Source organism: Coregonus lavaretus (genome assembly GCF_964263955.1).
Source record: "Coregonus lavaretus genome assembly, chromosome: 17".
Lineage (NCBI taxonomy): Eukaryota > Metazoa > Chordata > Actinopteri > Salmoniformes > Salmonidae > Coregonus > Coregonus lavaretus.
Window position 1 is genome coordinate 12,075,253 of NC_140004.1, and position 13,533 is coordinate 12,088,785.

General features: G+C 44.1%; 1 protein-coding gene across 1 annotated transcript in view; it reads right to left on the bottom strand.

The window, feature by feature from the left end:
- LOC311145173 (major facilitator superfamily domain-containing protein 3-like) overlaps positions 1 to 13,533 on the bottom strand; it is a 43,989-nt gene that overhangs the window by 13,690 nt on the left and 16,766 nt on the right. Inside the window, exon 3 of the mRNA XM_084181382.1 lies at positions 7,161 to 7,308. Coding sequence (XP_084037508.1) covers positions 7,161 to 7,308 — 148 coding nt within the window. The remainder of the gene's footprint in view (positions 1 to 7,160; positions 7,309 to 13,533) is intronic.

The window sequence follows — 13,533 nt, forward strand, 5'->3', positions numbered from 1 at the left end:
GTGTGTGTGTGTGTGTGTGTGTGTGTGTGTCACCCAGGGTTTACCACTGTGGCAATCATTCTCCAAAGGAGTCTGTCAATCAGACGAACCTGGAGCGTGTCACTGTCTGATATCTGAAATCTATACAACCCATCTGACATTGACCTTACCACAGCTTAGTTTGATTTAACTCAGGCTAATATGAGCATACAGTGGGTTTCATAAGCATTCACCCCCCTTGGATTTCTTCACATTTGATTGTCTTACAAAGTGGGATTAAAATTGATTTAATTGTCATTTTTTGTCAACGATATACAAAAATACTATGTAATGTCAAGATGTAAAAGAAAAACTTAAGATTTCTTTTAAATGTATGTAAAATGAAACACTAATATACTTTGATTAGAAACACCTTTGGCAGTGATTACAGCGGAGTCTTCTTGGGTAAGTCTCTAAAAGCTTTGCACACCTGGATTGTGCAATATTTGGCCATTATTCTTTTCAAAATTCTTCAAGCTCTGTCAAGGTGTTGGGTGTCATGGCTAGACAGCAATTTTCACCTCAAGCCATAGATCTTCAAGCAGATTTACAACAAAACTTTAACTTGGCCACTCAGGGACATTCATTGTGTTATAGGTTATTGTCGTGCTGAAAGGTGTATTCCTCTACCAGTGTCTGGTTTAAAGCAGACTGAAGCAGGTTTTCCTTGAGTATTCTGCCTGTGCTTAGCTCCATCTCGTTTATTTTTATTCTGAAAAACTCCCGTCTTTGCCGATGTCAAGCATATTCATACTACAGTGAGGGAAAAAAGTATTTGATCCCCTGCTGATTTTGTACGTTTGCCCACTGACAAAGAAATGATCAGTCTATAATTTTAATGGTAGGTTTATTTGAACAGTGAGAGACAGAATAACAACAAAAAAATCCTGAAAAACGCATATCAAAAATGGTATAAATTGATTTGCATTTTAATGAGGGAAATAAGTATTTGACCCCCTCTCAATCAGAAAGATTTCTGGCTCCCAGGTGTCTTTTATACAGGTAACGAGCTGAGATTAGGAGCACACTCTTAAAGGGAGTGCTCCTAATCTCAGCTTGTTACCTGTATAAAAGACACCTGTCCACAGAAGCAATCAATCAATCAGATTCCAAACTCTCCACCATGGTCAAGACCAAAGAGCTCTCCAAGGATGTCAGGGACAAGATTGTAGACCTACACAAGGCTGGAATGGGCTACAAGACCATCGCCAAGCAGCTTGGTGAGAAGGTGACAACAGTTGGTGCGATTATTCGCAAATGGAAGAAACACAATGAACTGTCAATCTCCCTCGGCCTGGGGCTCCATGCAAGATCTCACCTCGTGGAGTTGCAATGATCATGAGAACGGTGAGGAATCAGCCCAGAACTACACGAGAGGATCTTGTCAATGATCTCAAGGTAGCTGGAACCATAGTCACCAAGAAAACAATTGGTAACACACTACGCCGTGAAGGACTGAAATCCTGCAGCGCCCGCAAGGTCCCCCTGCTCAAGAAAGCACATATACATGCCCGTCTGAAGTTTGCCAATGAATATCTGAATGATTCAGAGGAGAACTGGGTGAAAGTGTTGTGGTCAGATGAGACCAAAATGGAACTCTTTGGCATCAACTCAACTCGCCATGTTTGGAGGAGGAGGAATGCTGCCTATGACCCCAAGAACACCATCCCCACCGTCAAACATGGAGGTGGAAACATAATGCTTTGGGGGTGTTTTTCTGCTAAGGGGACAGGACAACTTCACCGCATGAAAGGGACGATGGACGGGGCCATGTACCATCAAATCTTGGGTGAGAACCTCCTTCCCTCAGCCAGGGCATTGAAAATGGGTCGTGGATGGGTATTCGAGCATGACAATGACCCAAAACACACGGCCAAGGCAACAAAGGAGTGGCTCAAGAAGAAGCACATTAAGGTCCTGGAGTGGCCTAGCCAGTCTCCAGACCTTAATCCCATAGAAAATCTGTAGTGGGAGCTGAAGGTTCGAGTTGCCAAACGTCAGACTCGAAACCTTAATGACTTGGAGAAGATCTGCAAAGAGGAGTGGGACAAAATCCCTCCTGAGATGTGTACAAACCTGGTGGCCAACTACAAGAAACGTCTGACCTCTGTGATTGCCAACAAGGGTTTTGCCACCAAGTACTAAGTCATGTTTTGCAGAGGGGTCAAACACTTATTTCCCTCATTAAAATGCAAATCAATTTATAACATTTTTGACATGGTCTTTCTGGATTATTTTGTTGTTATTCTGTGTCTCACTGTTCAAATAAACCTACCATTAAAATTATAGACTGATCATGTCTTTGTCAGTGGGCAAACGTACAAAATCAGCAGGGGATCAAATAATTTTTTCCCTCACTGTATGATGCAGCCACCACCATGCTTGAAAATAAGGAGGCAATTACTCAGTGATGTGTTATGTTCGGAACATAACGCTTTGCATTTAAGCCAAAAAATGTATTCCTTTACCATGTTTTCCTGCCTTACTACTTTAGTGCCTTGTTGGATACAGGATGCATGTTTTGGAATATTTTTATTGTGTATATTTATATTGTTATTTTCACTCTGTCATTTACAGTGGGGGAAAAAAGTATTTAGTCAGCCACCAATTGTGCAAGTTCTCCCACTTAAAAAGATGAGAGAGGCCTGTAATTTTCATCATAGGTACACGTCAACTATGACAGACAAATTGAGAAAAAAAATCCAGAAAATCACATTGTAGGATTTTTTATGAATTTATTTGCAAATTATGGTGGAAAATAAGTATTTGGTCACCTACAAACAAGCAAGATTTCTGGCTCTCACAGACCTGTAACTTCTTCTTTAAGAGGCTCCTCTGTCCTCCACTCGTTACCTGTATTAATGGCACCTGTTTGAACTTGTTATCAGTATAAAAGACACCTGTCCACAACCTCAAACAGTCACACTCCAAACTCCACTATGGCCAAGACCAAAGAGCTGTCAAAGGACACCAGAAACAAAATTGTAGACCTGCACCAGGCTGGGAAGACTGAATCTGCAATAGGTAAGCAGCTTGGTTTGAAGAAATCAACTGTGGGAGCAATTATTAGGAAATGGAAGACATACAAGACCACTGATATTCTCCCTCGATCTGGGGCTCCACGCAAGATCTCACCCCGTGGGGTCAAAATGATCACAAGAACGGTGAGCAAAAATCCCAGAACCACACGGGGGACCTAGTGAATGACCTGCAGAGAGCTGGGACCACAGTAACAAAGCCTACCATCAGTAACACACTACGCCGCCAGGGACTCAAATCCTGCAGTGCAAGACATGTCCCCCTGCTTAAGCCAGTACATGTCCAGGCCCGTCTGAAGTTTGCTAGAGTGCATTTGGATGATCCAGAAGAGGATTGGGAGAATGTCATATGGTCAGATGAAACCAAAATATAACTTTTTGGTAAAAACTCAACTCGTCGTGTTTGGAGGACAAAGAATGCTGAGTTGCATCCAAAGAACACCATACCTACTGTGAAGCATGGGGGTGGAAATATCATGCTTTGGGGCTGTTTTTCTGCAAAGGGACCAGGACGACTGATCCGTGTAAAGGAAAGAATGAATGGGGCCATGTATCGTGAGATTTTGAGTGAAAACCTCCTTCCATCAGCAAGGGCATTGAAGATGAAACGTGGCTGGGTCTTTCAGCATGACAATGATCCCAAACACACCGCCCGGGCAACAAAGGAGTGGCTTCGTAAGAAGCATTTCAAGGTCCTGGAGTGGCCTAGCCAGTCTCCAGATCTCAACCCCATAGAAAATCTTTGGAGGGAGTTGAAAGTCCGTGTTGCCCAGCGACAGTCCCAAAACATCACTGCTCTAGAGGAGATCTGCATGGAGGAATGGGCCAAAATACCAGCAACAGTGTGTGAAAACCTTGTGAAGACTTACAGAAAACGTTTGACCTGTGTCATTGCCAACAAAGGGTATATAACAAAGTATTGAGAAACTTTTGTTATTGACCAAATACTTATTTTCCACCATAATTTGCAAATAAATTCATTAAAAATCCTACAATGTGATTTTCTGGATTTTTTTTTCTCATTTTGTCTGTCATAGTTGACGTGTACCTATGATGAAAATTGCAGGCCTCTCTCATCTTTTTAAGTGGGAGAACTTGCACAATTGGTGGCTGACTAAATACTTTTTTTCCCCACTGTATGTAATTATTGTGAAGTAACTACAATGTTGTTGATCCAACCTCAGTTCTCCCATCACAGCTATTGAACTCTATTACGGTTTTAAAATCACCACTGGCCTCATGACGACATCCCTGAGCAGTTTCCTTCCTGTCCTGCAGCTCAGTTCAATACATCATCTACAGCATAATTATTAACTTGACCATGCTCAATAAAGAGATATTCAATATCTGATTTGTTATTGTTACCCATCTACCAATTACTATCATTCTTTATGAGGCTTTCGAAAAGCTCCCTGGTCTTTGTAGTTGAATCTGTGCTTGAAAGTCAATACTTGACTGAGGGACCTTACAGATGTTGTACGTATTGGGGACAGAGGAAGGGGTAGTCGTTCAAAAATCATGTCAATCCCTGTTATTTCACACAAAGTGAGTCCATGTAACTTATGTGATTTGTTAAGCAAAATTGTACTCCTTAACTAGTGTAGGCTTGCCTAAACAAAGGGGGTGAATACTTATGAAACAACTATATTTTAGTTATTACATTTGTATTAATTTGTAAACATTTGTAGAATTTTCTTTTCACTTTGACATTATGGAGTACTTTGTGTAGATTAATGAAAAAAATGCACAATTAAATAAATTTCAATACCACTTTATAACGCAACGAAATGTGAAAAAAGGGACTGTTCTACAAACTACGCAGAAATTGTATATCAAATAGAATCTGTCTATCAGTCTAAGTCTACAGGACCTACAGGGCCCTTCCAACCTGACAACCAATCTGCTATCATTCACATGCTAAAGACATTCTTTCCTTCGTTCTTTATTCCCTCCCTTCTCAATGACACTCTTTGAAATCTGGCTCTCTGGGGAGTTGCCGTGGTGATGGGGAGAGAGAGGAGAACCTGCCACGCTACTGACACCTCACACGGGCTGGGCCCCGATACCATATAGGCTCTCAGGTTGCCGATGGCGATCTGTGTGAGGGGGGTCAGTCTCTGACCACTCAGGCGTTTCTGATGGGGCCCGGGATAAGCGTCCAAATGAGCTTTTAGAGCATTGAAACGGCCTGGTGGATAGGCTTTGTGTAGTGTGTGTGTATGTATGTGTGTTGGGAGAGGGATGGGAATCACTCTGTGGGAATCTGGACTGAGTGCACAGTGTCAGGTGAACGCACCTCTGTGTGTGAAAATGTGACAATTCTGCCCGAGTCCTTAGACAGACAGACAGAAAAGAAAGACCTCAAAAGATATGACAGCACTTCCGTGAAAGAGATTTCAAACAAAAAGTATTCTGACTTATTATTTTACTGGTAGTGTGAGAGAACCTCAGTACAGACTTTTTAATACAAAGACAATATATTGGTATTCTCTTCATATAGGGCCTATTTCAGATCGATGCTAATTGTAGTATTATCATTAACCCATCTAGCTTTGTGAGTGCTAGAGATGGATATGGTGCTGTGTGATCCACAGTAAAGCCTTGTGTGGGAAAATACCTACACAATGTTGTTATTTATAGATCGCATTACATCTCATGTGCTGAGGGCGAAAGCTATAATGGGAAACTATGGGCAGATGTATGGTCTTATGCAATGAAGGTTGAGTTAGGGTACTGTATGTGCTGTAATTGGTGAAAGTGTAAGGTTAACTAGCAATTGAAAGGAGAACTTAAAGCTCTAAAGCTGACGCACGGTAGTGAAATGTATATTGTGTGTATAGTGATAACTGCATAATGACTTCAGCCCTGCTTTGATGTGCAGGTGTTGCATTTCAAAACGTACACTACATGGCCAAAATTATGTGGACACCCCTTAGAATTAGTGTATTCGGCTATTTCAGCCACACACGTTGCTGACAGGTGTATAAAATCGAGCACACAGCCATGCAATCTCCATAGACAAACATTGGCAGTAGAATGGCCCGCAGCAAAGGGGGGACCAACTCCATATTAATGCCCATGATGTTGGAATGAGATGTTCGACGAGCAGGAGTCCATATACTTTTGGCCATATAGTATATGTTCTACCACAGCTTGCACAATAAAAAATATATGAGTTTTAGATTAGAGTTTGTGATCTTTGATCTCTTAAAAAATTAAGACAACTTCAGTTTAGGTCAATAGAAATGGTTGACTATTGGTGGATGGTTTGGCGTTATCAGCTGTAGAAGTTGCAGGGCCTAGTGTTTCTGTTGGGGCCTGTCTCCTTGCCTCTCTAAGAAACATTGAAGGATACACAGCATCTCCCCCATGCTGCTCTCATGCCACACATCTCACACTGGGGGGCCACAGAGAGAGCGGGAGAGCGGGAGAGCGAGAGAGAGCGAGAGAGCGAGAGAGCGAGAGAGCGAGAGAGCGAGAGAGCGAGAGAGCGAGAGAGCGAGAGAGAGAGAGAGAGAGAGAGAGAGAGAGAGGCTACACAGCTCTGAGGGCTGTGTTTACTTCCATTAAACACACATACGCACATGCACGCACACACACACACACATATACACCCCAGTGTGTGGCGTGGAGGTGATGTGATATCTGTGCCACAGAAAGGGAGGCTTCTGAGACATGTGAAGCTGAAATGGGCACTGTAGATAATAAACAGATGATTTTAAAACAGCTGGTGAGTATTGCAAATCAGTTACAAAACAAGTAATGGAAGCATGCGAGTTAGGTAAAACTGAAATCAGTGTTGCCTATGAACGCTACCTGAACTGGGAATGCTACCAGGAGCGTGTTGCCTCTGAACGCTACTAGGAGCGTGTTGCCTCTGAACGCTACCAGGAGCGTGTTGCCTCTGAACGCTACCAGGAGCGTGTTGCCTCTGAACGCTACCAGGAGCGTGTTGCCTCTGAACGCTACCAGGAGCGTGTTGCCTCTGAACGCTACCAGGAGCGTGTTGCCTCTGAACGCTACCAGGAGCGTGTTGCCTCTGAACGCTACCAGGAGCGTGTTGCCTCTGAACGCTACCAGGAGCGTGTTGCCTCTGAACGCTACCTGAACTGGGAGAGCAGTAGGCCGCCAAGGGAGGAGCCACAGATGGAGAAGCCCATTGCGATCACGCCGTTCCAGAACCCCAGCTCGCGTGCTGTCATATGATTGTCCAACAGGAAAAGAGGGAACATGGTCACCGCACCCTGCTCACCTATGTGTGGAGAGAGAGAGGGGACACAGCAGTTGGAGTTAAGGTTAGACAAGAGAGAGGAGTTAAGGTTAGACACTTTACGCAAATCAGTTCATCTGTAATTCTATCTACAACATAGTCCAGAGTCAACTACAATATTTGCAGTGTTTACCCTTCTTTTTCAAGACCTCTGCAATCCGCCCTGGCATGCTGTCAATTAACTTCTGGGCCACATCCTGACTGATGGCAGCCCATTCTTGCATAATCAATGCTTGGAGTTTGTCAGAATTTGTGGGTTTTTGTTTGTCCACCCGCCTCTTGAGGATTGACCACAAGTTGTCAATGGGATTAAGGTCTGGGGAGTTTCCTGGCCATGGACCCAACATTTCGATGTTTTGTTTCCCGAGCCACTTAGTTATCACTTTTGCCCTATGGCAAGGTGCGCCATCATGCTGGAAAAGGCATTTGTCGGCACCAAACTGTTCTTGGATGGTTGGGAGAAGTTGCTCTCGGAGGATGTGTTGGTACCATTCTTTATTCATGGCTGTGTTCTTAGGCAAAATTGTGAGTGAGCCCACTCCCTTGGCTGAGAAGCAACCCCTCACATGAATGGTCTCAGGATGCTTTACTGTTGGCATGACACAGGACTGATGGTAGCGCTCACCTTGTCTTCTCCGGACAAGGTGTTTACCGGATGCCCCAAACAATCGGAAAGGGGATTCATCAGAGAAAATGACTTTACCCCAGTCCTCAGCAGTCCAATCCCTGTACCTTTTGCAGAATATCAATCTGTCCCTGATGTTTTTCCTGGAGAGAAGTGGCTTCTTTGCTGCCCTTCTTGACACCAGGCCATCCTCCAAAAGTCTTCGCCTCACTGTGCGTTCAGATGCACTCACACTTGCCTGCTGCCATTCCTGAGCAAGCTCTGCACTGGTGGTGCCCCGATCCCGCAGCTGAATCAACTTTAGGAGACAGTCCTGGCGCTTGCTGGACTTTCTTGGGCGCCCTGATGCCTTCTTCACAACAATTGAACCTCTCTCCTTGAAGTTCTTGATGATCCGATAAATGGTTGATTTAGGTGCAATCTTACTAGCAGCAATATCCTTGCCTGTGAAGCCCTTTTTGTGCAAAGCAATGATGACGGCATGTGTTTCCTTGCAGGTAACCATGGTTAACAGTGGAAGAACAATGATTTGAAGCACCACCCTCCTTTTAAAGCTTCCAGTATGTTATTCTAACTCAATCAGCATGACAGAGTGAACTCCAGCCTTGTCCTCGTCAACACTCTCACCTGTGTTAACGAGAGAATCACTGACATGATGGAAGCTGGTCCTTTTGTGGCAGGGCTGAAATGCAGTGGAAATGTTTTTTGGGGATTAAGTTCATTTTCATGGCAAAGAGGGACTTTGCAATTCATTGCAATTCATCTGATCACTCTTCATGACATTCTGGAGTATATGCAAATTGCCATCATCAAAACTGAGGCAGCAGACTTTGTGAAAATTAGTATTTGTGTCATTCTCAAAACTTTTCACCACGACTGTAGTGCTGACGTCTTTTCTAAATCAAACAACACACACTATTCCTAGATAGTGTCAATAATAGATGTTCAACAAGAAAAATAATATCCTCTGCCATTTCTCAAAAGGGCCTATTGCTTTCATATAGTGTGTGGGGGGGGGGGGGCACAGAAAAATGCTAAACTTCCTCACACAACACAGTCACAGAGCTCTCGGTTGAAATAAAAGTTGTCAGGCAGACAATTGTCTTTCTGTCGCTGTGTGGCGTCAAAGGCGGGATAATGTACTGCCGAGCGACAGTGTAAAATATTCAGCCCCACCGCCATTATTAATGGAGTGTGACTTCACAGAGACAGGAAGACTGAGCGCTGAGTGACAGCTCAGAGACTGCTGTCAAAGAGACAACACACAGCCACAACTTGGCCAGGAGAAAAACTAAAATAGATGGAGAGAGGAATAGAGAGAGAGTCCTTGACATGAAACGGAGAAGGAAATCAAAGAGTTCAGAGAAGATGCTGAAAACCTCCCGGCGCACGGAAACGCTAAGACAACGCACACGTAAACGTTCTGACAATGCTGTGTGACAGCCCAGCTAAATGTATTGGCAGGAGAATGTGTGGGATAAACAGAGGTTGAGATGATGACATATTCATCACATTCAGCATCTATATTGTACACGACAGATCTAACATCAACAGCTATTCATCTACTCTACTACTCACTATTCCCCACCATCATCAGTTTAAACCTGGGAAACATTTTAACATCCGACAGTGTAGGTAGTTTGACCATTTGTAATTACGGCAAGACTTGACTTAAAATGGGAAATCTGCGAATGCTACATCCATTTTTTGACTTTCAAATTATTGATATACACCCATTGATTCCTGAAGAATATAACTTATAAATGCCACATGGGCTTACCGGTAGTTAAATTGTCGTACCCCATCAGAACCCAAAATATAAGCTTGTTTTACTTCTTTGTTTGTAACCAATGTAGGCCTTATTTTAAACAAACACTGTATAGCCTCGAAATATGGTTATAATTATAATGTGAAGCTCATGGACGGTCAGTCCTTGTATCCTATCAATTTGAGAGTGGCTACATTTCTCCAACCCCATCCCTCAGCTATTTACCAAAACACTGGCGGGGTGGATGCTTTGTTGTTATTTGAACTGCAGATTGCCCTTTTAAAGCCTGCAGGTATAATGGGTTATAACACGTTATAAGCACTATAAGCCTTTATGTCTAATAAACCACAGGCTACTGTTGCAGTTCATCATATTTCCTACACCCATGTCTTGATTCTTTACCAGTGGTTCTGTCTTTACAGCGTTCAGTGCTGCAAATGCATTATTTCTTTAAAAGGGGAGTGCAGACAAACACAACAAGGCTGATTATTCATTACTATAAATACTCTCAAAGCAACAATTGTCAATTTCAGTGGGGATTTCATTAGGCATCCACAAAGAAGAAACGAGTTGAGAGGGGGGTATGGGAGTAAGATAGTGACATAGAGAGGGAGAATCGGAGAGGGAGAAAAACACAGACACGGACAGAGGAAGAAAGACAGAGAGGGAAAAGGTGGAAAGAAAAAAAGAGAGGAGTAAGGTAGAAAGATGGAGACCAAAATAATGGATAAGAGAGAAAGACAGAGAAAGGTGTAAGGGAGAAACACGGACAAACAGAGAGAAGGGGTACGGGAGAGAAACAGACATGGTTTGAGAAAGAAAAGGGAGAAATAAAGAGGGGAAGGGATGAGGAAAGAGGGAAAACATTCAAATCAAATTTTATTTGCCACATTCGCCGAATACAACAGGTGTAGACCTTACAGTGAAATGCTTACTTACAAGCCCTTAACCAACAATGCGTTTTTAAGAAGAAAAAAATAATAAGTCAAAAAATTAAAAATAGCAAATAATTAAAGAGCAGAAGTAAAATAAAATAACAGTAGGGAGGCTATATACAGGGGGTACCGGTACAGAGTCAATGTGCGGGGTCACCGGTTAGTCGAGGTAATTGAGGTAATATGTACATGTGGGTAGAGTTAAAATGACTAGGCATAGATAATAAACAGAGTAGCAGCAGCGTAAAAGAGGGGGAGGGGTGGGGGGGCAGTGCAAATAGTCCGGGTAGCCATTCAGGAGTCTTATGGCAGGGGGTAGAAGCTGTTAAGAAGCCTTTTGGACCTAGACTTGGCGCTCTGGTACCGCTTGCCGTGTGGTAGTTGAGAGAACAGTCTATAACTAGGGTGGCTGGAGTCTTTGACAATTTGTAGGGCTTTCCTCTGACACCGCCTGGTATAGAGGTCCTGGATGGCATGAAGCTTGGCTCCAGTGATGGACTGGGCCGTATGCACTACCCTCTGTAGTGCCTTGCGGTCAGAGGCCGAGCTGCTGCCATACCAGGCGGTGATGCAACCAGTCTGGATGCTCTCGATGGTGCAGCTGTAGAACTTTGAGGATCTGAGGACCCATGCCAAATCTTTTCAGTCTCCTGAGGGGGAATAGGCTTTGTCGTGCCCTCTTCTTGACTGTCTTGGTGTGTTTGGACCATGATAGTTTGTTGGTGATGTGGACACCAAGGAACTTGAAGCTCTCAACCTGTTCCACTACAGCCCTGTCGATGAGAATGAGGGCGTGCTCAGTCCTCTTTCTTTTCCTGTAGTCCACAATCATCTACTTTGTCTTGATCACGTTGAGGGAGAGGTTGTTATCCTGGCACCACATGGCCAGGTTTCTGACCTCCTCCCTATAGGCTGTCTCATCGTTGTCGGTGATCAGGCCTACCACTGTTTTGTCGTCGGCAAACTTAAATGATGGTGTTGGAGTCGTGCCTGGCCATGCAGTCATGGGTGAACAGGGAGTACAGGAGGGGACTGAGCATGCACACCTGAGGGGCCCCCGTGTTGAGGATCAGCGTGGCAGATGTGTTGTTACCTACCCTTACCACCTGGGGGTGGCCCGTCCAGGATCCAGTTGCAGAGGGAGGTGTTTAGTTCCAGGGTCCTTAGCTTAGTGATGAGCTTTAAGGGCACTATGGTGTTGAATGCTGAGCTGTAGTCAATGAATAGCATTCTCACATAGGTGTTCCTCTTGTCCAGGTGGGAAAGGGCAGTGTGGAGTGCAATAGAGATTGCATAATCTGTGGATTTGTTGGGGCGGTATTCAAATTGGAGTGGGTCTAGGGTTTCTGGGATAATGGTGTTGATGTGAACCATGACCAGCCTTTGAGAGGACTTCATGGCTACAGACGTGAGTGCTATGGGTCGGTAGTCATTTAGGCAGGTTTTCTTAGTTTTCTAGGGCACAGGGACTATGGTGGTCTGCTTGAAATACGTTGGTATTACATACTCAGTCAGGGACATATTGAAAATGTCAGTGAAGACACTTGCCAGTTAGTCAGCGCATGCTCAGAGTACACGTCCTGGTAATCCGTCTGGCCCTGCGGCCTTGTGAATGTTGACCTGCTTAAAAGTCTTAATCACATCGGCTACGGAGAGCATGATCACATAGTCATCCGGAACAGCTGATGGTCTCATGCATGCTTCAGGTTTGCTTGCCTCGAAGTGAGCATAGAAGTGATGTAGCTCGTCTGGTAGGCTCGTGTCACTGGGCAGCTCACGGCTGTGCTTCCCTTTGTAGTCTGCAATAGTTTGCAAGCTCTGCCACATCCGACAAACTTCGGAGCCGGTGTAGTACAATTCAATCTTAGTCCTGTATTGCCTGTTTGATGGTTCGTCGGAGGGCATAGCGGGATTTCTTACAAGTGTCCGGGTTAGAGTCCCGCTCCTTGAATGCGGCAGCTCTACCCTTTAGCTCAGTGCGGATGTTGCCTGTTATCCATGGCTTCTGGTTGGGGTATGTACATACGGTCACTGTGGGGACGACATCATCGATGCACTTATTGATGAAGCCAGTGACTGATGTGGTGTAATCCTCAATGCTATCGGAAGAATCCCGAAACATATTCCAGTCTGTGCTAGCAAAACAGTCCTGTAGCTTAGCATCTGCGTCATCTGACCACTTCCTTATTAACCGAGTCACTGGTGCTTCCTGCTTTAGTTTTTGCTTATAAGCAGGAATCAGGAGGATAGAGTTATGGTCAGATTTGTCAAATGGAGGGTGAGGGAGAGCTTTGTACGCGTCTCTGTGTGGAGTAAAGGTGGTCTAGAGTTTTTTTTCCTCTGGTTGCACATTTAACATGCTGGTAGAAATTAGGTAGAACGGATTTAAGTTTCCCTGCATTAAAGTCCCCGGCCACTAGGAGCGCTGCCTCTGGATGAGCGTTTTCTTGTTTTCTTATGGCCTTATACAGCTCATTGAGTGCAATCTTAGCGCCAGCATCGGTTTTTGGTGGTAAATAGACAGCTATGAAAAATAAAGATGAAAACTCTCTTGGTAAATAGTGTGGTCTACAACTTATCATGAGATACTCTACCGCAGGCGAGCAAAACCTTGAGACTTCCTTAGTATTAGATTTTATGCACCAGCTGTTGTTTACAAATATACACAGATCGCAACCCCTTGTCTTACCGGAGTCAGCCATTCTATCCTGCCGATGTAGCGTATATCCCGTCAGCTGTATGTTATCCATGTCGTTGTTCAGCCACGACTCGGTGAAACATAAGATATTACAGTTTTTACTGTCCCGTTGGTAGGATAACCTTGATCTTAGGTCGTCCAATTTATTTTCAAATGATTGAACGTTGGCTAATAGAATTGA